The sequence below is a fragment of the Tursiops truncatus genome, chromosome 4 (genome assembly GCF_011762595.2).
Source record: "Tursiops truncatus isolate mTurTru1 chromosome 4, mTurTru1.mat.Y, whole genome shotgun sequence".
Lineage (NCBI taxonomy): Eukaryota > Metazoa > Chordata > Mammalia > Artiodactyla > Delphinidae > Tursiops > Tursiops truncatus.
In genome coordinates, this window is record NC_047037.1 from 56855756 (window position 1) to 56881035 (window position 25280).

The 25280-nt window shown below is 41.9% G+C and overlaps 1 protein-coding gene across 2 annotated transcripts in view; it reads left to right on the forward strand.

Annotated features, from left to right (window-relative positions):
• USP13 (ubiquitin specific peptidase 13) overlaps positions 1-25280 on the forward strand; it is a 120466-nt gene that overhangs the window by 91994 nt on the left and 3192 nt on the right. Inside the window, exons 18-20 of one of the 2 annotated variants that reach the window (XM_073803921.1) lie at positions 1360-1514; positions 3049-3202; positions 12236-12736. In XM_073803921.1, the coding sequence (XP_073660022.1) occupies positions 1360-1514; positions 3049-3202; positions 12236-12288 (362 nt within the window). In that variant the 3' untranslated portion in view covers positions 12289-12736. Of the gene's footprint in view, positions 1-1359; positions 1515-3048; positions 3203-12235; positions 12737-23575; positions 23661-25280 lie in introns of those variants that run through there. The other variant, XM_019946299.3, reaches the window with a different exon arrangement.

Genomic DNA, 25280 nt, shown 5'->3' on the forward strand with positions numbered 1-25280 from the left:
TCGCCAGTTAATTTCCAAAAAGAAATTCTGTACACGATAGCAGTCCCTTTCGCGTTTCCCCTGCTCTCTCCAGCCCCCGACAATCACTAGCCTACTTTCCGGCTCTGTGGATTTGCCTGTTACGGATGTTTCATATAAATGTAATCATACAATATGAGATCTTTTGTTTTTGGCTTCTATCACTTAGCATAATGCTTTCAAGGTTCATCTGTGTTGTGGCATGTATTGGTACTTCATTCCTTTTTACGGCTGAATAATAGTCTGTTGTATGGATGTACTATATTTTATTTTTCCTTTCATCTGTTGGTAGACATTTGGGTTGTTTCCACTCTTTGGCTATTATGAGTAATGCTGCTATAAACATTTTGTGTACAAATTTTTATGTGGACATGTTTTCATTTGTTTTGAGTGGAATTGCTGTGTCATATAGTAACTCCACATTTGACTTTCTTAGAAACCACCAAATTGTTTTCAACAGTGGCTGTACAACATTCCCATCAGCAATGTATGAGGGTTCCAGTTTCTCCACATCCTCACCAACCCTCGTTGTTATTGTTTTTATTATACCCAATCCATTGGATGAGAAGTGGTATCTCATTGTCGTTTTGATTTGCATTTCCCTAATGGCTAATGATGAACGTCTTTTCATATGCTTATTGGCCATTTATGTTTCTTTGAAGAAATGTCTCTTCAAATCCTTTGCCCATTTTTAATGAGGTTATTTGTATTGTTGAATTCTAAGAGCTCTGGATACAGGCACCTTATCAGATATATGATTTGCAAATATTTTCTCCCATTGTGTGGGCTGTCTTTTCACTTTCTTGATGGTGTCCTTTGAAGCACAAAAGTTTTTAATTTTGATGAAGTCCAATTTGTTTGTTTTTTTCTTTTGTCACTTGTGCTTTTGGTGTACCTGAGAAACCATTGCCTAAACCAAGGTCACAGAGATTTTCTCATATGCTTTCTTCTAAGAGTTCTGTAGTTTTAGCTCTGACATTTAGGTCAATGATCCATTTGGAGTTAATTTTTACGTATGGTGTAAGGTAGGGGTCCAACTTTATTTTTTTTGCATGTGGATATGTAGTTGTCTCAGTACTATTTGTTGAAAAGACTGTCCTTTCCCCTTTGAATGGTCTCGGTAGCCTTGTTGAAAATCAGTTGATCATAGGTATGTGGGTTTATATCTGAACTCTCAATTCTATTTGATTGGTCTGTTGATCTATATGTTTACCCTTACGCCAGTACCAGACTGTCTTGATTATTTTAACTTTAGGTATTTTTTCTTCTTAGCTCTAAAATGTTGTTTATTTCAAGACCCCCCATAAAAGAAAAGGGCCTGAGTGTGAATATTTTCCCCAGATTTTGCCGAGCCGCTGACCATGCCGGGTTACGGAGGAGCAGCTTCTGCTGCAGCCTCTGCTGGGCTGGATAACCAACCTCCGGAGGAAACTGTAGCTCTCATTACCTCCATGGGATTCCATCGAAATCTGGCTCTTCAGGCGCTACGAGCAACGGTAAGCCTGGGAGACTGTATGTGAACACCTTCTTCTTGTTGGAGGTAGTTTGTGTTTTGTCAGTAGAGACTGAAACTTTCCAATGTCCTTTGATCGTTTTGAATCATGTCTGTCTCATGCCATACCCCACCACGCCCCACAAAGATTTATTTGTGTGTAGTATATATAAAGCTAAAATAAATGATTGAGGGAATCATACAGAGATTTTAAGAATAAGGAGATATTTTAAAAAGGAGGGAGATAATACACTGGGGGCAAGTTGACCCAGCTGAAAGAAACTCTGTATCATCTTAATATTTATAAGCATGAGGTCAGAGACTTGACTTGGAGCTTGCTTGTGGCCTTAGAGCAAAGAGGGATGCTTGAGATCCTGTGTTCAATAAGGCATTTCTTTTGGAGAAATGGTGCTTTTTTGATACCAAGACCTTGGAGCAGTGTCTCTCAAAAGTCCTCACAGAGAAGTCTCCTTGGAATTCTCTGCTTTTGTTTCTCTCTACAGAGAGAGAGGGTTTTTCAGGTATTTGTGAAGTCCTGATATTATCAGGAAAGAAGGGACCAGGAAACGGGAGGGTAGACGGAACCTTTCCTTTTGCAGTGCAGATATCTGTTTAGTATTGAGGGAGGAAAGTACTTTTTTTTTTCACACCATAATCCATTTTTGAGTGGATATCTGCTCCTAATTCCTTCTTGCTTATCCTGACTGGTTGCCTGCTGAGGTCCCTTGCTGAGGTCACAGCGGCTCTCTCCTGGCTCTGGGCAGTGTGGCTGGAAAAATCTGTTTCCCTTTAAAATGCTTGAAATGTCTCAACCAGAGTTTGTTTATGCGGGGTACTTGCTTATGCCCCAGTTATTTTACTTGCTTGACTGTTTAATTGGAGAGTCTACATCTAAACAAATTCTTTAACTCACCAAGTGATACCACAAAGGGAGAAGACAGAAATGTTTTTATGATCCATTGATTTGAATTACATGGAGTTCAGTTTAAAACAATGTAACTTAACCAACCAGTGTCGTCATCATTAATCAAGGCATCAGTCTTGTCTCTCCTGCAGTTCAACCACTTTGCCAACATTTAGGAGAGGAGCTCTGACACAGTACTCATGTTGGCTTCCCTCTACCCTGCATGGTTATCTGTACAAAATACAGTTGGTAGAGAAGATAGCGTGTGCGATTAGTGTGGCTTTGGAAAAGGCTGCACTGAAACAGATGCCTTTCTCTTTGGCATTTTGCCTCCCATCATTATCAGCATCAGCCCACAGAAATGCCGAGCTAAGACTGATATGGGCTTTGCAGTGCCGACCTGCTGCTGTGAGCTGTTTTCCAGCGAATCCAGTTACAGACTTCGGTTGGGAGACTTGCAGAATGTCCACGGAAAGTGTGTTTCATATGCAGGGTCAGAGCTTCTCACTCAGAGGCACTTAGGACTAATGAATTCAAGCCTCCTGTCCTATCTGCTTGACATCCTGGTTCAAATGGTCAGGATATAATGAGGCCCCGGGACTGCTTACATTGTAAAAATGTTTTGTTTTATTAGAATAGTAACCTGGAAAGAGCACTGGATTGGATCTTTAGCCACCCTGAGTTTGAGGAGGACAGTGACTTTGTGATCGAGATGGAGAATAATGCCAACGCGAACATTATTTCTGAAGCCAAGCCTGAAGGACCTAGAGTCAAGGATGGATCTGGAAGTAAGTTCTTGACTTAGCGATTGTCTGAGCAGTCGTGATTGTACATTCGGTTCGTGCCCTTCCCTCCCACTCCCGAATATTAAAACCTTTGCCATCATTTAAAAGTTAGCACAGATCCCAGCTTCTCATAAGTGGTGCACTTGGCCACTTTGCATAGGCCAGGGTGATCTGAGGAAGTCTTGGGCGGACTCAGTCATGTCACCTGGTAGTGTGTGTGCCTCAGTTTAGTGCCAGCTCTGACTCTGTCTATCATCTGAGGTGAAATTTCATCGTGGACCATGCACGTTTTTGTCCAAAAGAGAGCATTTATTTTCGTGGTGGTATTTTTGAAGAGTTGAAAAGCAGTCTTATAACCTTGACCCTGTTGTTGCTCATGATCATTTTCTGAAGGGCTGTCAGGATGGCAGGAAGAGGTGCCGTAGGCCCATGGGGAGCCTTCCATCAGCGAACACTTACATATGTCACTCTGTGCCGACTAGGGCTCTAAGCACTTTACCTAAGCACTCATTTAATCCTCACCACACCCATTATACAGGTGAGAAAACAGAGGCATAGAAAGATGAGGTAACCTTGCCCAAGGTCACATAGCTCTTCAGAGGTGGAGCCAAGATTCAAAGTCAGAATCCATGTTCTTCAGCCCCGTGATACCCTTCTTCTCGGGCTGAGCTTGCCTACAGGGTCAGAGCCCGGCGGCCGTCACCTCCTGCGGTCAGGTCCCAGCCTGCTTGGCTCTCAGTGTTATCTCCTCTGCAGCCCCAGACCTACAGCTCACGTGCCTGCTATGGTACCACACCACCAGCCTGCTCATCCGTCCTCAACCGTCTTCTCCCTACTTCCAGGCCTTCGTTCAGGCTAATCCTTAGCTGCGAACTGCCCCTTTTTTCCCATCACAGCACACTAAAATCCTCATCGTTATTCAGAACTTGGCCCCAGATTCCATTTCTCTGGACCACTTTCCCAGGTTCTTGTCATAATTGGTCCCTCTTTACCTCACATGCTGGTAGTAATTATACCAATATTAACAATCCTTCCACTTGTGTCACGTTTCATCTTCACAGTAACCCTGTGAGGTAGGTACCGTTATTATCTCCATGCCACAGATGGAGAAACTGAGGCAGAGAAGGCAAAGTAACTTGACAAGGTCACTGTGCTGGTGAGAAGTAGAACCGGAATTCCAACCCAAGCAGCCTCCCTGCAGAGCCCGTGCCTGCAGCCACTGTAACGTAGTGTTTGTTCTGTTATTAGAGGTATCAGATTCATCTTGAGATAAAATTAGTTGGGTAAATACCTGTGTCTCCCAGCTGACTGGGAGCTCGTGGAGGACAGAGGCTATTTTACTTTTATAAAGCTTGTGGTGTCCAGTGCCTAGAAAGTATCAAGTAAATAATAATTGGATTTAATTAAATTTACCATAACAGCATTTGCTCCTATGATCGTATGGCTGTAGCTCTATTCATTAATGGTCTTACCAGACCTAACACATATGTATTGATATAGCTCTAGAGACAGAGAGGGGGAGGGAAACTTTCTTCTTCTTTTATAGAAAATAGGAATTTCTTCACTGAAGTTGTTTTAATCCAACTAGACTGGAAAAGGATGAGCTGTAGTTCTCCCGACTTCCACATTCATCTAAAGGGTCTTGTATTACTTTTTGGAAATCATTGGCTTGCTTGAAACATTAAAAGCTGTTATGGACAAGCATTATTCAATAATTCACGAGCAGGACTTATTATGTGTTACATGTCCGTCGGTTCACTCCTTCCTTGATTTTCAGTAATGGACTCTTCTTTAGGGAAGGTGAGTTCTTGCAGAAAGAATAAACCACAAGATGGGGCCGCTGTAGAGCTGCCAAGGTATTTGGCTGCAGAGGGAAGGAGAGTCTGATCGTTAGGGTTTCCTGTCTTCTGATGGAGCTTGGAGGGACCAACCATTCTCTCAGAGATGGTCATTAATTATACAGAACAGCCACATCCTCTCCTCGGGCTTACTGAACTCAGAGTGACCTGCACGTATTCCTGGTTTTTGAGTTGCATCCTTGAGTAGGATGTCATGATGATGTTTTTGAGCACCCTTGAATTTAAAGGCACTCTGGGCCAAACTCTATGGCTTTACTCCTCATTGCTCCCAAATTTTGGCACTTATGGGTGAGGGTGGGGAAGGAGACAGTGATGCACTATGAGAAATCACATATGGGATATGCAGAATCTAAGAGCAGCAGGCGGTGAAAAATTTAATTATGAAAAAAGCATAAACCACCCTAACTCACCAAATGCATTCTGCGCTGGATTTTATAGAAGAACAGACGTTTTTAAAGTAACTTTTCCATCAGTGTGTCTGGCCCATGGGAGGTGATCAGCAAGTGAATGATTGAATGAAGAATTAAATGAATGCCAGGTGGTAGTGGTCACAGGGATAGTTTTTTTAATTACCTCTACTAAGTACCATTTGGAGGAATTAGCAGTGTACTGTTGCATTCTATTCTATTCCCTTTTCACAGGAAAGGGAAAAGATGATTTCTTATACTTTGCTGCATTAGCACCTGAACTCATATGTCACTTTTTTCCTTTTACAAAAATTAACATTTATGTTGTTTCTTTTTCTTATAATTAAAAGGATGTATAATAATTTTAGCAACTGGAGAAAATACAGATATAGGAAAAGAGGAAAACAAAAATTACAATCCTGCTACCCGGTCATAACCCAGTCACTGTTAAATGTTTTGTGTATATTCTTTAGACCTTTCTTTGCAAATATATAAAAATGAATATAAAAATGTATATAAGAATATAGCATTCTATTCTATACATGCTATTTAAAAAAATTTGAAGTATAGTTGATTTACAATATTATATTAGTTTCAGGTGTACAACATAGTGATTCAATATTTTTATAGCTGACACTCCACTTATAGTTATTACAAAATAATGACTATATTTCCCTATTCTGTACAAGATATCCTTGTGGCGTACATGCTTTACACTATACCTGCTATTTTATAGTCTGCTCTTTCCGTAACTGTGGGTGTACTTTATGTAAATCTAGGCCATTGAACATATATTAATATTCCATTGTACCATAATATATATACCTAATCTTAGGCTAGTTGTTGCTTAAATAAAAGACGATTTCAGAAAGAGTTTTAAATAATGGGGTTATTTGCACATTTGGAAGGTGATGGCAGTGATTTTTAAATAACACATTTCTTAAAGGATGAATGCAGTTCACAGAAGTACAACAAATGCCTCTTTCAATCTCTATCCAGGCAACAAACATTTGTTCAGCTTTTCATTTTCTTTCATTTCTTCCCTCCTCCACCCCCTCCCTTCCTTTTTTCTCTATTAAAAATAATGCTGTAATGAACATTCTTGAGCTCTCCCTTATTATTTCTTTAGGGTAAGTTTCTGGAAGTGAAGTTTTGGGGTCAAAACTGCGTATTTTTGAGATGTGAATACAGATGATCCCATCACCAACCTCCCCACCCCCTGCCCCGCCCAAAACACAGCCCTGCGCTCCTGGTTCCCTGTCCTTCCCAACAGTGCTGTTGGCCGAGCACTCTTCATGTGTTTTATATCTTTATTGCCTAGTTGTTTTTCTTGTGTTAACCGCTTCCTCATTTCCTTTGCCCATTTTCCCATTTTTATTGAGGTTTTTAGATTTTTTTTTTATTGATTTGTATGAGAGTTTCAAATACTGTAAATTAGTTTGGGAATACCTCGTAGCTTTACAATATTGAGTTTTTCTGGCCAGAAACATGTTACCCTTTTCCTTTGCTTTGTATCCCCCTTCTCCCACCCCTGCAGAGCTATACGGTTTTCTCTATAAACATCTGCCTTCTTGGTTTAGTTCTCAGAATTACATTTTCTGTGTTACTTATGAATAACATTTTTCCCCATTATATTTTCTCAATTGTTCCTGCTGAATTTTGGAAAGTTCCTGGTCTTGTAATTGGCCATTCTCCAGGGATGTGATTAGAATTACATTAAATTCATAGGTTCCACTCCGGGAGATGCGTATTCTGTGTAGGTGAGTTGTTTGCATTCCCCAAACATTGTTTTTTACCTTTATTTTGGTTGGTGAATTGGCTTGGACGTTTGACTTGGGGGTAATGAGGACAATTTAAAGGTTTAGGTGATTTCTATTTAGGAGCAAAATGGAGAGCCAAAACAGACAAACCAAGTAAAACCAACAACAGGGTTTTCAGGGTTCTTTTGTAAGTAGCAGGATTGCTGAGCCAAACTTGTCTAAGCAAAAAAGGGTGTCTTGTAATATAAAAGCTGGAAAGCCCCAGGAAGACTTGACTCTGGGCATGCCCTTGACTCCAGGACTCAAGCCCTTTTATATGAGTATATCTCTTGCCTCTGGGGTTGGTTCCAGTCTCAGACAGGCTCTCCCTCATGGCCACAAGATGGCTGCCAGTGCCTCCTACTATTGTATCTTTCCAGCAGAAAGAGTCGTGTCCCAGAGTTCTCAGCAGATGTCCTGGGAATGTGAGAGTCTGTCGTGTACCCTCCCCTGTTGTCATGTCTGAGCCGAGAAGGGAAGGGTTGGTCTCTTCAAAGCACTGGTTTGAGTGTGGGCCTAGACCATCAGAATCAGGGTCACCTGAGAACTTGCTGGAGATGGAGATTCTTGGACCTCACCCAGGCCTACTGAATTAGGCCCTCCAGGGGCGGGCTTAGCGAGGTGTGGTTTAACAGACCCTCCAGGTGGTTCTAATTCAACTTAAATTTGAGAACCACCATTTTAAACAGCAAGATTAGTTTACTCTTACTTTAAGATGGAGGATCGTGGCCGCTGGGAGATCACTCCAGCAGGTTAACGCTGAAAATAATGACAAGGTAGGTGTTTGAATTGGAAAAACAGTGACTGGGATTAAAGAAGCACTTGTATCAAATTCTTCCTTTAGGGAATATGTAATTAAAAATTACTATTGCCATCTTTTTGAATGAGGAAGTAATGTCATTGCATGAAACTCTTTCATTTAAATGTTATCTACTTTGATTAAAAGGATTTGTGCTATTAACACTTGGTGAAATAGTAGCTGTCCTTTACTGAGTGTCTACTAAGTGCCAGGCATTTCCTCTACCGCTTTTCCCTGGCTCCTTACAGCAAGGTATTCGGATGAGAAAGTGGTAGCTGACAAGGTTACGGACTTGCTTATGGTAGGACCACCTTGTAATTCAGGTCTGGCTGATTTTGAGGACTGCATTTTCTCCTTTGCCCCCTACTGAGTCATCCTATTTCAAGTTTTCTAAATTGGAATGGAGGCAGGAGCCTGTTTTTCAGAAGGCTCTGTTTATTGTCATGTCCTACCTGTTTTAAGAGCTGCACTTAACTTTCTGTTGAGTTTTTAAAATTTTTAAGAAGTGGGAAATCAAGTCATCAGTCTGACCTATCTGGGCTTCTGCCATTTGCAAAATCATTTCTGCTTCTGTGTTGCACTTAATGAGCGTTTAATTTTTTTTTTTTTAAAAGAACTCACTGATTGCCAACGTAATTAAAATGTGATTAGTCTGTGATTACTCAGAACCTGCTCTGGCCTCTTCAGTCATATCGCTGTCATGGTGCAGACGTCTCCTTGCTGCAGCTGAGGATTTTCCAGCAAGGGGAGCAGAGAGACATTTCATTTACATAGTGGTGGGGCTCCCTGAGGAATGCATTCAGAATAGGATCTGGAGAGCAGAGGCACAGGGCCCAGGGAAGCCAAGCCCCAGTGGTCTGTTCGAAAGCAGTACACACTTACTTAATGCATCTGGGCTCTCATTCTTTTTTTTAAAAATATTTTTATTTATTTATTTATGGCTGTGTTGGGTCTTCATTGCTGCCTGCGGGCTTTCTCTAGTGGTGAGCGGGGGCTACTCTTCCTTGTGCACGGGCTTCTTATTGCGGTGGCTTCTCTTGCTGCGGAGCACAGGCTTCAGGCATGTGGGCTTCAGTAGTTGTGGCACGTGGGCTTCAGTTGTGGCTTGCGGGCTTCAGTTGTGGCTTGCGGGTTCTAGAGCACAGGCTCAGTAGTCGTGGCGCACGGGCTTAGTTGCTCCGCGGCATGTGGGGTCTTCCCGGACCAGGGCTCGAACCCGTGTCCCCTGCGTTGGCAGGTGGATTCTTAACCACTGCGCCACCCTGGAAGTCCTAGGGCTCTCATTCTGATCCCCCATGTCAGCACCTGTGCTTTTCAGTGGTGCTCTTAGAAGTTAAGAGGAAGCCACTCTGGAGTAAACTAATTTACACTGAAGTATAGATGACTGAGAACTATTAAGCTTAGGGAGAAGTGTTTGATATCTGTTGTTCTAGGCAGTACACAAATGAGAAGTCCAGGTGGATTGGTAATTTCGAGCTGGCTGGGGGGGGGGGGAGGCAATTTGTAGAACCTTTAAGATTCTGTCCATGTTATCAGCTGCCTTAAGCTGTTACTGATTTACCCGTATCCTCCTTGTTCTCTTTTTGGGAATTGAATAGTCTTCTAAAAGTTCCAAATCCACCCCCAATCCCCACCACACACACGGGTCTTTTCTCAGAGCAGGAATGAGGGAAATCAAGCTGTTGGGGGTGGAGACTATTTGATATAGGGTGTTTGTGAGTCAAATGCTGGTCAATTGGGGATGACGTTTTCCCTTCTGTTGTTAGGGGTGGGTTATGAAACACATTATTCAAGTTAGGAAGATTCAGTTGGAAAACTCAGTTTTGGTGTCTCACCAGAAGGCTGCAGAGCCCTGGGGTCTTGGTGGTGGTTTCGAGAAGTCTTTTGGTGTTTCTGTATTCTGAGCACTCTGTAGATTGACTAAATAACGTGTCATGGCCTCAGGATAACCACTGCTTTTCAAGTGGATGTAGATGCTATAATGGTTTATAAAATATAAATTAATTAAACTGCACTCCTGAATCTAGAGTTTGCTTTCGGTCATGATGTGTGGTTGAACTATAGTTTTCAAAAAGGTAAATGATGACTGTCACGTACATAAAAACTGAACACATCCTACAGATTTTCTTTGACTCATTAATTAGGGAACCCGTTAGTTGTTATTACTGGTTCAAAAGCATCTGAAAAGCTATTTAAAAGATATCTAAAGATAATATGATGGCTGAGTTAGATATAAAACTAGTGTCTATCAGGATCATAACTCCTTGAAGTTACAGGTGTTGACAGAAGAAAGATGCACAGCCTGAAAGTTTCAAGTGAAGTTTTCTGCGGGGACCTTACTGAGGACTGTAGCTCTGAAGAACTGCTCTGAAGAGGTAGAGAAGGAGCCAGGATATATAGGAGTTTTTTGCTGGAAGAAAAACATGTAGTCGAGCATTAAAAGATTACTTTAATCACAAAGAAAAGACATCTCAAGTTAATGATTTTAGTACTTTCCTATGTAGGGGAAGATGCAAGAGTCTGGGCTCATTGAAATTATTTCTTAGATATGCATCTTAACTGTCTATCTAAGGCTAGTATCCAGAGCACAGAAAGCTTGCTGTTCTTCTCCATCCTGATTTCCCCTCAGGGTGCACCGTGGCGGCGTAGCTGCAGTGGCTGATGCAGGCTTGATCTGTGTAGAGCTGGAATGGCAGACAGCGTTCCCTTCCACAGCACCCTCTTTCGGTCATAAATTCGACCAGGTTTGGAGGGCATTTGGTGACCAATTTGTCCCATGGTATTAGGAAATCTCATGCGTAGGTCAGACGAGGATTTTGTTGATAGGCCATTCAACATGCTATTTTTGTATCAGGCCCTGTTGATAACCTAAAATTCTCTGGATCATCTGTCTTACTAGTTTATTACGATCCAGGAAATGTTTTCCCTTATCAGTTCTTTCCATATCTAGAGTTGTACTAGTACAGTTATTCTATATAGAGTTATATATGTGGTCAGTTGCCTCAAGATGTTTAGCCACCATTAATTTTGTCAGAGGCCTGTTTACACGTCAGGTAATGCAAGAGACAACAATCTTTTTTTTTTAATAAAAAAAATATTTTTTATTTTTGGCTGCATTGGGTTTTTGTTGCTGCACGCGGGCTTTTCTCTAGCTGCAGCGAGCGGGGGCTACTCTTCGTTGTGGTTCGTGGGCTTCTCATTGGGTGGCTTCTCTTGTTGCAGAGCATGGGCTCTAGGTGCATGGGCTTCAGTAGTTGTGGCACTCGGGCTTAGTAGTTGTTGGCTCGCGGGCTCTAGAGTGCAGGCTCAGTAGTTGTGGCGCACAGGCTTAGTTGCACCGCGGCATGTGGGATCTTCCCGGACCAGGGCTCGAACCCTTGTCCCCTGCACTGGCAGGCGGATTCTCAACCACTGTGCCACCAGGGAAGTTGTCCCAAGACAACAATCTTGTGAAATAGAATGTCCGTAATATAGCTAGTAACATTAATAAGGTCATAGTACAGCAGAGAGATACAAAACATAAACAGTTTGAAACAACAAAGAGAGAACAAATTAAAACAATGATTAGTATAACTAGTTGTAATCTGGATTGCAGTAAGCCATCAAGTCCAGAGGGGAGCCAGTTGGAGAAGCCAAATCCTGGGGGGATCAGGTAGAGAGAAAAAGGTAATGTTTCATCTTTGTTTACAAAGGTAAACTTTATCAACATGTTGTATATCATAGTTAGCATAAGAGGAAAGTTTTTCTGGAAAAGAAAGATTAAAAGCCACTAATATTTCAGACAAAAAGGCATAAATTTATAAATTATATTTATCATTCAGTTCCATGTGATTAATTCCTGTTGATCTAGATGAAGCCATCAGGTTTTCTATTAGTTTCGTAATTTCTTACCCAGTTTGGTAGTATGATCTAAAAGTCATCAGAAACTTATATTTGTCAAAAAGTCCTTTTTATGGATCTTCTTGAAGATCTTCATTTTGTAAAAGTATCAGAGTAAAACAGTTATAACAGGGAAGAGCCAAACCTGACTACATGTTGGATCTGCTTCTTTTACTTTAACCTTTGCTTTCCGCTGCTTTTGTTCACTAAAAGGATACTCTCTGTACATAATGGCCTGCCTCGGGGAACCCTGCCCCTCTGCCTGAATGTTAAACCAAAGTGCCTTTGTTCAGGCAAACATCCGGACCCTCTCCACCTGTGGATGGCTACAAGAAAGAAGAAATGAACACATCCCCTCCCCGAGGCTGGCCATTCCAGGTGATATTTGCAAAACTTATGGCCTTTTTACTTTACTTCCTCATCTCTTCCCCCCTCTGTGCATCCAAACTGGCATCCAAACCCCGATAAGATGGTTATTTTGAGATTTCGGTCAAAATATTTAAAATATTGAGACTTCAGCCATCTTCTCGGTCTGCCAGCTTTCCGAATAAAGTCGTATTCCTTGCCTCAGCACCTTGTCTCCAATTTACTGGCCTGTTGTGCAGCGAGCAGAGCGAGCTTGGACTCGGTAACAAGTTTGGCTTGGCCAGCCGGGCCCGGCCCTGGCTGCTGCCAGGACCATTTGTCCTGAGCGTCTTCCCTTCAAAATTCCCTGAAGCGGCACCAGCTACCCCAGCGCTTGGCAGTTGAAGCAAGGAACCGACCAACTTCCGCAAGTCCACAGACTCGATTTTGTAGAGATTGGTAAGTCTACCCAGTTTGGTAACCGGTTCGTTGGTTGTGGTCTTGATCTTGTTTTGGTTTTGTGTATCCTTTTGTGTCGTGAGTTGGGGAACTTGAGTTTGTAGGGTAAGTCGCTCCGGTGTGCACACCCGGAACATATTCCCCTCTCAGTTTGGGCTTTTCCTTTACGGGATAAGCCAGTTTGTTTGATTGGGGTACCCTGTTGGAGGGGGGACTTGTCGTCAGACTCTACCTGATTTGGGACCGGTTCGGTAGGGAACTAGTTCGTTGGTTTTGTAGGGTAAGTCTACCTGATTTGGGAACTAATTTGTTGGTTTTGTAGGGTAAGTCTATCTGATTCGGGAACCGTTGGTTTTGGTCTTGGTTTTGCGTGCATCGATGCTAGAATTTGTTTGGGCCTTTTGTGTTGGAATTTGTTGGCGTCTTTTGTGTTTTGGTGTTATCAAACTTATAAAAAATAGGAAATACTCCATCCATCCCGAAGGAGAGCCCTTTGGAGCGTATATTAGATAAATGGGCTAAACATAGCCGGGAGCCTCTGACTAAGAAAGACATGATGTACCATTGTAATAGGATGTGGACCCAATATGTAAGATCAGAAGGGCAATGGCCCCTGAATGGCTCACTCAATTATTACAGGATCTCGCAGTTAGAAGTGTTTTGCAAAAGAGCAGGCTGTACCAGCAGTTGTTCCAACTGCCCACCCCGCATGCCACCGCGATATTCACTGCCTCCTGTTTCCCCTACCCGTGGGTATCTAATAGAAGTTTCTTTGTTAACCCTTGGAGCACAGGAGCCTGATTTAATATCACCAGCTAAGACTCCACAGGGCACCCAATTCGGACTGGGAGCCGCTTCCGCAGCAGGGCAGTTTCCCTTGCGCTGACATCCTGTAAGAGGCCAGGGGGACTCCCTTGGACTTGAGGCGTCAGATTCTAATTTCCCCACAGGAGCTGCAGGTAACTTTGACAGTGGGGAACAAGTTGATTGACTACCTTCCCTATTTATCTTAAGAGGCTTGTAAATATTAAATAAAGGGGAAACAAAGTCATCCTAGGAAAAACTTGCCTGTGTCTTTGAGATGCAAATGTCCTATCTGGTCTTCTCAGGAACCCTCATTTCTGCCATCTTTTTAAAATGCAAACTTTGAAAAGAGGGTAAAGTAATTTAGAAATTGACTTGTCAAGGCTAAATAAAAAACCTAAGTGTATTTTCTATAAAAATTCAGTCATCTAGACAAGTGAGCTTGATTTGTTCCATCTGCCAGAAACCTAATTTTAATCCAACCTCTTTTTGTGAACTGATGGGTTTTACATTGTTGTACCTGACTCAGGGCTGAAATTTTGAAATGAGAACTGTGATGTCTCTGTGTGCTTGTGTCCTTGTATGTGTCTTTGTCTTCGGATAACATTGCTGAGGTTGACTTGTGGATGAGCTCTATCTAATTGGCGTAAAGAAAAGTAAGCGCTTACAAACCAAACAATTCTAAATACAAGAAAAATTAAGCTAAATGAGTTTCAGATTCACGTGAACTGAGACATATTCAGTATTAATGTTTGTTGATCTAATTAATACAGACATGTCATTAGAGTCATCAGGTATAATACTTTTATTGTGCCTAGGTTTAATATAAGCTAAATAAAATCTTGTTATATCTGTTGCAAATTTGTCATCAAGGAAAGTAACTTGATGTGAAGAAACTTTTAAGAAAATGCAAATGAGATAAGAGCTTTAGGTGAACTTCAAAAAATAATTATCTTTTGGGAATGTCTATCTAAAATTAATCTCTCCAGATATTAGACAACTTGAAAGTTAGAATTGTGCTAAAATGAATTAAGTGATGGAAGGTTTATGGAAAGTGGACCCCAAGAAAAGAGTTTTGTTCATGGTCAGGATTGACTAAGTTTAAAACAAGTTTGAGTAAATAAATTTTAAAAGTAAGCTGTTGCAAAACTTGAATGTGGCTTTTCTCTTTGTTAAGAAGACAAGGTTTCCTAGGATTTTGAACTGCCTTTGCTAACAGATTTTAAGTTTCTCTACCTTTTAAGTGATCTGTTCTATATTTGCCTTTGAAATCTTTTATTGTTACTTAGGTTAAGTGAATAACTATTGTTTCCCAGTGACCTGTGATCCTATCTGACTGTTTTAATTAAACCCTTTTGACATTTTTTTGACAAAACTTCCCAAATCAAATTATGAAGCTCCTTTGACCTCTAGCTAACTTTGGGATGCTTCAAAGGGCCCCTGAAACATCCCAAAGAGAGATATTAACTAATTAGGTTCACTTGGTATGTTGAATTACGTGGGAAGTGTTGTCAGATAAGTAATAAATCTTCTTGGGTTATATTGTATGGCAAATGATACAGGTATTCTAGAGATTATATGGAGTTCCTAAAATTTGGTATGTCCTGGTAAAATGTTATCAGTCATAATTCTAGTTATTATCTGAAAGTGTTCCATGTCACAGCAGTAACCAAGTTACTTTGTCAATTGCACTGTAATCAGATTTAAACGTGCCTTCTTAAGTCTTTCGTCATTATAGACAGTTATGGTTTCATTCTGACGCCTTTGCAAAAATGCTTCCTCTTCAAGAAGATTTATAGAAAGGAGCTTTGGATAAATACAAGTTTCTGACTTTCAGACCATCGTGGTGAACTGGGTAGGAAATCAAAGAGTTCTAATGGGAAACCTGATGGCTTCATAAAGCTGTTAACAAGGATTTAGTTACATAAGACTGAGTAAACTGGTGAATATGGTTATAATTTTTATGATTTCTGTCTGAAAAATGGTTTAAATCTGTGTTTTCCAGGTGTAAGGAAAAGCTTCCCCTTAAACTAATTATGACTTGCAGTAATTTGGTAAATTATACCTTTGTAAGCCAATTGTTTGTGCTTTGTGTCTCCCTGCTGCACTCTGTCTTTGTCAGTGTTACTAGCTGCATTACTTATATCCCATCTATTTTATAAGATTGTTGTCTCTTAAAGTACCCAGTGCGTAACCAGGCCTCCAACAAAACTTCTATCGGCTAAACGTCTTGAGGAAATAGGTCACATTTATAACATAAAATAATTGTAATAGTGTGATTCTAGGTATGGGAAGAAGCAACAAGGGAAAATGTCTCCTGGATCATAATTAGATAGAGGATCCAGAGAATCTTTAATTATCAATAGGGCCTAATCCGAAAACCAGCACCTGGAGTGGCATATCAAGAATTTTCGCCTGATCTGGGATGAGCCTCCCAGCGCCGTGGGACAAATTTGATCATGAAATGTCTCCCAGTATTGGTCAAAATCCTGACCAAGAGGAGAGGATCTGAGAAATGAAATATTTCCTGCCACATCAGTCATTAGTGATTGCAGCCCTCCAATGTGAGCCGTGGGCCCTGAGGAAACTCAGGGTATGAAAATACAGGATACAGGCCCCAGATAGCTGAGGTGCATATCAAGGGAGTGATTTCAGTGCCTTTTCCCATACATAGAAAAGGGCTAAATTCCTTAACTTGAGATGGTGCCTCCTGGGATTGAAGCCCTCAAAATTCCCACTGAATAGATCATAACTCTCAACTTTTAGGTTGTGAATACTTTTTTAAGACTACAGGAGTAAAGGAGACACTTTCAGAGGAACAAAAGAAACAACGTTTGGAACACTGGCACTGATGGTGAACACTCCCAGGAAGATCCATCTGACTTTGTCACCCGTTTTTCTACAAGATTGTGGAATGGACATTGACAGTGGGGAATTGTATCAGGGAAGAGCCAAACCTGATTACATGTCGCATCTGTTTCTTTTTTTTTTTTTTTTTTTTTTTTTGCGGTACGCGGGCGTCTCACTGCTGTGGCCTCTCCCCCTGCGGAGCACAGGCTCCAGACGCGCAGGCTCAGCGGCCATGGCTCACGGACCCAGCCACTCCGCGATCTTCCCAGACTGGGGCGCGAACCCGTGTTCCCTGCATTGGCAGGCAGACTCTCAACCACTGCACCACCAGGGAAGCCCGGATCTGTTTCTTTTACTTTAACCTTTGCTTTCCGACGCTTTTGTTCCCTAAAAGGATACTGTCTATATACATAATGGCCTGCCTTGGGGAACCTTACCCCTCTGCCTGAATGTTAAACTAAAGTGCCTTTGTTCAGGCAAACATCCGGACCCTCTCCACCTGTGGATGGCTACAAGAAAGAAGAAATGAACACATCCCCTCCCCAGGCTGGCCATTCCAGGTGATATTTGCAAAACTTATGGCCTTTTTACTTTTCTTCCTCATCTCCTCCCCATCTCTGTGCTATAAAAGAAACTGGCATCCAAACCCTGATAAGATGGTTATTTTGAGACTTTAGTCTGCCATCTTCTCGGTCTGCTGGCTTTCTGAATAAAGTCGTATTCCTTGCCTCAGCACCCTGTTTCTGACTTATTGGCCTGTCGTGCAGTGAGCAGAGCGAGCTTGGACTCAGTAGCACAATGACAAAAGACTTAAAATGGCATGGTTAAACATATTATAATGCAACCGATAAGAAACTTGGTTATTTCTAGGACAAACAGCATTTTAAGATAATAACCAGAATTATGACTGGTAACATTATACCAGGATATACCAGATTTTTAGGAATTCCATATAATTTTTGGAATATCTATATTAATGACATCTACCCATATAATATAACCTAAGAAGGTTTATCACCACTTATTTGACAATGTTTCCCATGTAATTTAACATACCAAATAAGTCTAATAAACAAAGAGTTGAAACAACTCTTTGGGTTGTTTCAAGGGCCCTTGGAAGCATCCCAAAGTTAGCTAGAGGTCAAAAGAGTTTCATTTAGAATTTGACTTGGGAAATTTTGTCAAAGATAGCAAATGGTTTTAAAACACTTGGTCAAATAGGATCATAGGTCACTGTGAAACAATATCTATTCATTGAATCAAAGAGACAGTAAAAGATTTTAAAGGCAAATACAGAAAGTTACAACAGATTACTTAACAGATAAAGAAAGTTTATAGTCTGTTACCAAAAGCAGATCAGTGTTCTAAGAAAACTTTGGAGGGGGCATCTGCAGTGGCTGTTGGCTTGATCCTTGTAGAACTGAAATGGGAGGCAACATACACACAGGTGGACCTCATTTTATTGTGCTTCGCTTTGTTGTGCTTCAGAGACATTGTGTTTTTTACAAAGTGAAGGCTTATGGCAACGATGCATCAAGCAAGACTGTTGGCGCCATGTTTCCAACAGCATTTGCTCACTTCATATCTCTGTGTCACATTTCGGTCATTCTCGCAATATTTCAGACCCTCCACCAGCAAAAAGATTACAACTTGCTGAAGGCTCAGATGATGGTTAGCATTTTTTAGCCTTAAAATATTTTTAAATTAAGATATGTACATTGCTTTTTTAGACATAATGCTATTGCATACCTAAGAGGCTACAGTATAGTGTAACATAGCTTTTATTTATATGCACTGGGAAACCAAAAATATTCATGGGACTCGCTTTATTTTGATATTTGCTTCATTGTGGTGGTCTGGAACAGAGCTCACAATCTCTCTGAGGTATGTCTATATATATTCCACTGGAGAGAATTTTTTGATATCTTTCCCAGACAAAAATCTACAACTTAACAAGAAACTTCACTAAGTTTGGAAGCTTTTTTTAATCAGTAGTAAGTAGTGAGATGAACTAAGTTCATTCCCCTAGACCAGGGGCCAGCACATTTTTTCTCTGAAGGTCCAGACAGTAAATGTTTCAGGCTTCACGGGCCATACACTTGTCGTCTCATATTTTTGTCCCCCTTCTTTCCCCCTTTCTTCTGGGCAGCACAAAAACAGGCTGTGAGCTGGATTTGGCCTATGGGGCATCGTATGCCAGTCCCCTACCCTAGACCATCCTTGGGTGGCCTTTCCTCCACATGATACGAAAGGGCATTCTGCCTACCCCTTCTACTTTCCAAGTTTGCATATCATTTTTCTGACAGTGCTTTCTCAAAGAATAAAATCAAGTCCGATCCCTTATTATGTTGGGTGGAGGTGGTAAAATTTTAATGTTAAAAAATTCTTCGTATTAGAAAGGTTGTGAACATGTTCCTAAGTTCAGAAAAGGATGGGTTTTGTTGGGAGAGGGAAGTGGGGATGCTAGTTTCAGACAGTTTAATTCTGGCTCATTAGACGGACTCTGTTGGCCAAAGTGGTTTAGGCAGTTTTATCCAGTTCTTCCGGGTACTTTGAAAGCTTCCCTGTTGAAAGTCTGTTAGCGCAAGTTCTTTTGCCCGACGCACAGTGAGACCAAACAAACCGAGACATCAGAGTTTGGAGCAGAGAACGGTTTATCGCAGGGCCATGCAAGGGAACGGGTTGCTCATGCTCAAAAAATACCCCAAGCTCCCCCCACAGGTTTCGGCAAAGCATTTTTTTTTTCTTTTTTTTTTTTTGCTGTATGCGGGCCTCTCACTGTTGTGGCCTCTCCCATTGTGGAACACAGCCTCCGGACGCACAGGCTCAGCGGCCATGGCTCACGGGCCCAGCTGCTCCGCGGCATGTGGAATCTTCCCGGACCGGGGCACGAACCCGCGTCCCCTGCATCGGCAGGCCGACCCTCAACCACTGCGCCACCAGGGAAACCCTCAGCAAAGCAGTTTTAAAAGCCAGGTGGGGGAGGTGTGTCGCAGGTTATGTGATCAGCCGGTGCACAGTTCTCTGATTGGCTGATGGTGAGGCAACAGGGTGGTGTCACAGGGGTTGACATTATCAAGCCTCAGGCTCCAGTAGGCCTGGGGGCCATGTACTCATGATCATCAAGTAGTGAACATCTTCCATTTGGTGCGGAGTTTTCACATCTGTAAAACAACTCAGGAAACGTGCATCAAATACTGTTGTCTAGGTACAGAGAGTAGCTAAAGCAGAGGATATGGGGAGGGGTCTGTCCCGGGAAGACCCCATAGGGTCCTGCTCGGTTACAAGTCAACATTTTTGAACTGATTTACCTTGCTTAAAAATGCCTTTTCTAGCTATATAAAAAGGGGTCTCTGTACTTTTTGAGAGTGTGGTCCTGCTATTTTTGGAGGGAGACCTCTGGGAACAAGGAGAAGAATCAGCAAGTGGCTTCCCTGTCTGGTTTATTCACCTTGACTTTCTCTTTGGAAACAAAGATAAATTGAGATTTCTTACCTGTTGAATTTTTGCAGATTTATTGAGATTCTCTTTTGCTGTTGGTTCCTAGCAGGAGGGCTTGAATAATGCATGGAGCGGTCACTTCTATTGATAAACACAGTTAATTTTAATTACAGGACTAAGATTTATGCTAATATTTTTTTCTTTATTTTTATGATTTTGAGTATACACGTGAATTAATTGCTTTTAACTAAAGAGGGGAAAATGCCTTTGGAGGCTTAATGACGTGTTTGGATGTGTTGGAGTGTATGGATTTGTTCTTTTCTCTATGTCTGTCTATTTTGTTAACATGTTGGCTTGTTGGTATCTGAGCAATGTTTCACTGAAATGACCCTGGCTTATGGTGAGAAGTGCTCATTAAATACTCTGTTCAGTTATGTAAGGCATTGTTTTGGGGGACAGTTTCTTGTGAGGGAAAAGCCTTCTTCAGAGGATCACATACTCTGTTCATTCCATGAAAATTCTAAGAGGGCAGCCACCTTGTGGGAGACCAGCCCCGTATCTCTCAAATTGAAGATTTGGAATTTGATATAAAATTATTCCTAGAGAGCTTTAAAAACCAACCAGGGTCTAGGAACATGAAAAAGTCTCAGCCTACACTCTCTCTTGTTTACTAGGGTGGGGATGGGTTCTTAGTGATGGGGAACACTGGGGAGGGCCGACAAGGGTAGGGTCCCTGGATCTCTAAGTGCCAGGCAAAATGATTGTCATTCACAACTGTTTTTGCCTGGTTTCTGTTTCAAACCTGTGATTTTTTTTTTTTTTTTTTCTGGTGTGTGTGTGTTGGGGTTTTCAGCTGATGTGATAGCTAGTGACAAAAACTTAGTTAAGGATGGGAAAGGCAATGCCCTCTGATTCATTTCTTTTTAAAATAATTATTTCACTAATTTATACCCCAATTTATACTTTGGTAGGGGGTTTATAAAAATGTATACAATATGAAAAGATAGAAAAACAAGTGAGGACATGGGGTGAAGGGAGCCATGCCTACTGCATGCTGAGCACTGTTCTCTGTGTCTGGAATATTCCAGTAAACACAACAGACAAATGAAATTAAAAATATATATATTTGGTGAGTTTATAAAACTAAAAAAAAAAAAAACCCCAAAAAATCCCAAACAAACTTCTCATCCTTATGGAGCTATGTTCTAGCCTGGGATAAAAGGAAATAGACAGTAAGTAAATACACAAGTATGTGATATGGTGTTATTTTGAGCTCTGTGGACAACAGTAAAACAAGGTTGGGGTGAGGGTGGGGTGGAAGGAGGGAGGAGTTGCTATTTATAAGGAAGGCCTCTCTGAGATGACATTTGATCTGAGACCTCGATGAAGTGAGGACTGGATCACGTGGCATCTGAAAGAAGAGTTTCAGATAGAGGGACCGTAGGTGTGGGGCTTGAAGCCCTCTCTGTCAGTGAGAGGAGTAGCCGGTGTGTTTGAGGAGAACCCAGGAGGCCAGAGGAGCTGGAGTGGAGGGGGAGAGTGGAAGGAGGTGGGGGGACCTCATAGGTCATCGTTAGAGTGAGATTTGCAGCCATACTGAGAGTGGTTGGTAGGGGTAAGGGAGGAAGCAGGGAGCCCCGTTAGGAGGGGAGGCTATTGTAATAATTCAGACAAGAGATGATGGTGACTTAGATTGGGGCTTACTAGTGGAGGTGGTAGGAAGTCGTTGGATTCTGCATATATTTTGAAGGAAATGCTGGATATATTTTTGGAGGATTTGCTGATGGATTGGATGTGTGTAAACAGTGGGAGAGAGGAGTCCAGATTTTGTCCTGAGTTACTGGGGGAATTGAGACGGATAAAGCTGAGGAGAGAATGCTCAACAAACTGGGAATGAAAGGGAACTTCCTCAACCTAATAAATGGTACCTACCAAAAAACCACAGCTCACATCATGCTTCATGGTGAAGACTGAGTGCTTTTCCCCTAAGAGCAGGAACAAGACAAGGATGTCCACTCTTGCCACATCTATTTAACATTGTGAAAGAGGTACTAGCCATGGCAGTTAGGCAAGAAAAAGAAATAAAAGACATCCAGATATGCAAGGAAGAAGTAAAACTAATTGTTTGCAGATGACATGGTCTTGTATATAGAAAATCCTAAGGAATCTACTTTAAAAACTATTAGAACTAATAAATGATTCAGAAAGGTTGCAGGAAACAAGACCAATATACAAAATTCAATTGTAGTTCTGTACATTAGCAGTGAACATTCTGGAAATGAAATTAAGAACATAATTCCATTTAATGCCATGAGACTGGATGAGATCAACCAGAGAGGGAAGGGGTAGGGGAGGTTGCAGAGAGAGGATGAGAATGTACAGGGGGTGTGTGTGTGTGTGTGTGTGTGTGTGTGTGTGTGTGTGTGAGTGCGTGTGTGTGCGCGCGCGCGCGCATGTGAGAGAGAGAGAGAGAGAGAGAGAGAGAGAGAGAGAGAAGATAGAGAGAGGGAAGAAAGACTTGAGATCAGAGCCCCAGGTCACCAATGTTTAAAAGTCAGGAGAAGCCAGTGAGGCACCTGGAAAACAAAAAAGACAGCCATGTCCTGGGGGCAGATGTTTGGGGAAGGAGGAGAAGTGGTCCATAGTATGTGATGCGCCGAAGGCTAAGATGAGGACTGGGGATTCACAGCTGAATATGTGGATGAGCATTGGTGAACGGCAAGAGAGAGAAAGAATGAGAGAGGGAGGAGCGAGGAAAAGGGTCTGTCCAGAACCAGTACACTTGTAAAACACAACAGAACTTGAGTACCAAAAACAATGAATATGCAAGCCCATTTTTTTCCTTAATTAGATTCAACAGACATGAATATTCCTCTCAAATTATTATAAGAGTCTGTAAATGCTAACTCAGTTTCTGTACCTGTCTCGTCGTAGTCTGCAGCAGTTTGCGGAGTTGCACTGGTGCCAGTCTGTGGAAGCCACTTTGCCGGTGTTGTGCAGGCCTAGGATTGGCTGGGGGGCGGTGGGTGGGGGAATGAGCTGAAATTCCTTCACCCTGGATTTGGTACAGCATGTGCTGTGCAAGATGACAGCAGATACTTGTTAGAGAATAAACATCCATCTTAAGCTCCAGGAGGCTATATATCTCCTTGTTCAGAAGGCATGAAGCCTGAATTTTGGTCCCATGGAGGTTATAATCATGAGCCAGTCAGAAATCACAAGACGCATTTCTGAGCATTATCCCTTTCTACAAATGATAACACCTATCTGCTGTCTTCCTCCTAATCCTGACATTTGTGTGGTATTTTAGTCTGAATTGCTCATTTAAGCCTCATACAACCTTGTGAAGTGGGTGGATTTTTCATTTCTGTGAAGAAATGGCCTCCGGGAGATGAAACAACTTCTCCACCCTCATGCCGCTTGGAAGTGATGGAGCCGGGACTACCCTTTGAGACCTGTGAGCTTGCCACCAGACTGGGCTGTGGGACTTTTAATCCCCTTTCAGATAGGAGCTTAAGGTCAGCTGTAAAGTTCATGTCCTGCTTTGTTATGAATTTGCAGGTTGAAGTTGCTGTCCCTTTGGGTAGGTGGGTGTGTTCTCAACGTAGTAAGTAAATAGACTTTCATTCTGAACAGTTGCTGGATTACACTCTCGTTGGCTTTAAATTCTGGTCAGAAGTGCTGTTGATTTCTAGAAATGCTGCCTTGTAACTGAGTTGTTTCCTCTTTCATAGTGTATGAATTATTTGCGTTCATCAGTCACATGGGGACATCTACCATGAGTGGACACTACGTTTGTCACATCAAAAAGGAAGGAAGGTGAGTCTTTTTGAGAAGGTAAACTAATATCTATGTTTTATTGAGGACCTGCTATGTACCAGGCACTCCACTAGGTGTTTCATATGTTATCTCATTTGGTTTTCATAATGGTCTTGTAGGGATAGACTCTTAAAGCCATTTTACACATCAGGGCACTAAGGCTCAGACAGGCTAAATAGCTTGATGTTTGCAGCTATGTCAGAGCTAGTATTCAGCGTCACTCTTCACTGTCATAGCAAGGGGACCTCCCAAAGTAAAGACGCATCCCGCAGCAGAATGTGTGTCCATATTTGGAACCTCCCCAGGGTTGCCAGGTTTAGCCAACAAAACGAAACAAAACAAGAAAACCAGGATGCCCTATTATGTTTGAATTTCAGATAATGAATAACTTTTTAGTATAAATATGTCTCAGCTGTTGCATGGGACATACTTGTATTAAAAAAGTATTTGTTGCTTATGTGAGATTCAAACTTGACTGGGTATCCTGTGTTTTATCTGGTAACTCCAACACCCAGTGTTTGCCCTATTGTAGCTTTGGCTTCTTAAGAATTGTTAGGTGTGTGGTGAGCTAGGAATGAGACAGTTGGGGGGGTGTAAGGCCGCTGCTCTCTTCAGAACCTTCTTCTGGATCCCCATGGGCCCCACTGGTTTCCCTTCCTTGAGTTCCCACTGAGTGGCCTGGCCTGTGGGTCAGCACCCCTGCTTGAAGCAGTGCTTGGGCCACATGGACACTGGAGAAACACGTAACCTTGCCCTCTCCTGGTAGGACGTTGACCTTGTACTGCAGGAGTGACTGGTTCCCAGTCAGGAATCCACTGTGTTCCTTTTTGGTGTGTCTTTTAGTCTTGTCTTCTCAACTTGATTAATAAAATAGTTGAGCACAGGAACTTGATTTATAGTGAATCCTTTTTATTACCAAGCATGATAGCTCTTTTAAAAATACTTTTCTTAAGAAAAATAGCTTAATTGTAATTTAAAAAGCCATGAAATTCATTATAAGGAATTTGTAAAATACAAAAACATACAGAGAATGTGTTATTTGGAAGCCTAGAGAAAACCATTGTCTGTATTTTGATACATTTCCCTTTGTTTCATTGTTTTCACTGGGAGAGAGGGTATGTGTATGTCTGTATTTACAACTTTTCTAAAAGCTTAAAGTTTGTACACAGTACGTACAATTTTGTAACCTGCTTTCTCCCACTTCATATTATATTGTGATTATTTTCTTACTTTACCAGATATTCTTCAAAGATATTTTAATAGTTGTATAATAGTTCACTGCATGTCTATTTACTTCTGATTTTTAGCTAGTTGTTTTTTTTTTTTTTTGCGGTACGCGGGCCTCTCACTGTTGTGGCCTCTCCCGTTGCGGAGCACAGGCTCCGGACGCGCAGGCCCAGCGGCCATGGCTCACGGGCCCAGCCGCTCCGTGGCATGTGGGATCTTCCCGGACCGGGGCACGAACCCGTGTCCCCTGCATCGGCAGGCGGACTCTCAACCACTGCGCCACCAGGGAAGCCCTGATTTTTAGCTAGTTTTATACCTAAGGCTGAAAAAAACACATACTTCTTTGAAGTTCTGAGGCCATCTATGGATTTCTACAAGTGGAAATGTTTGGAG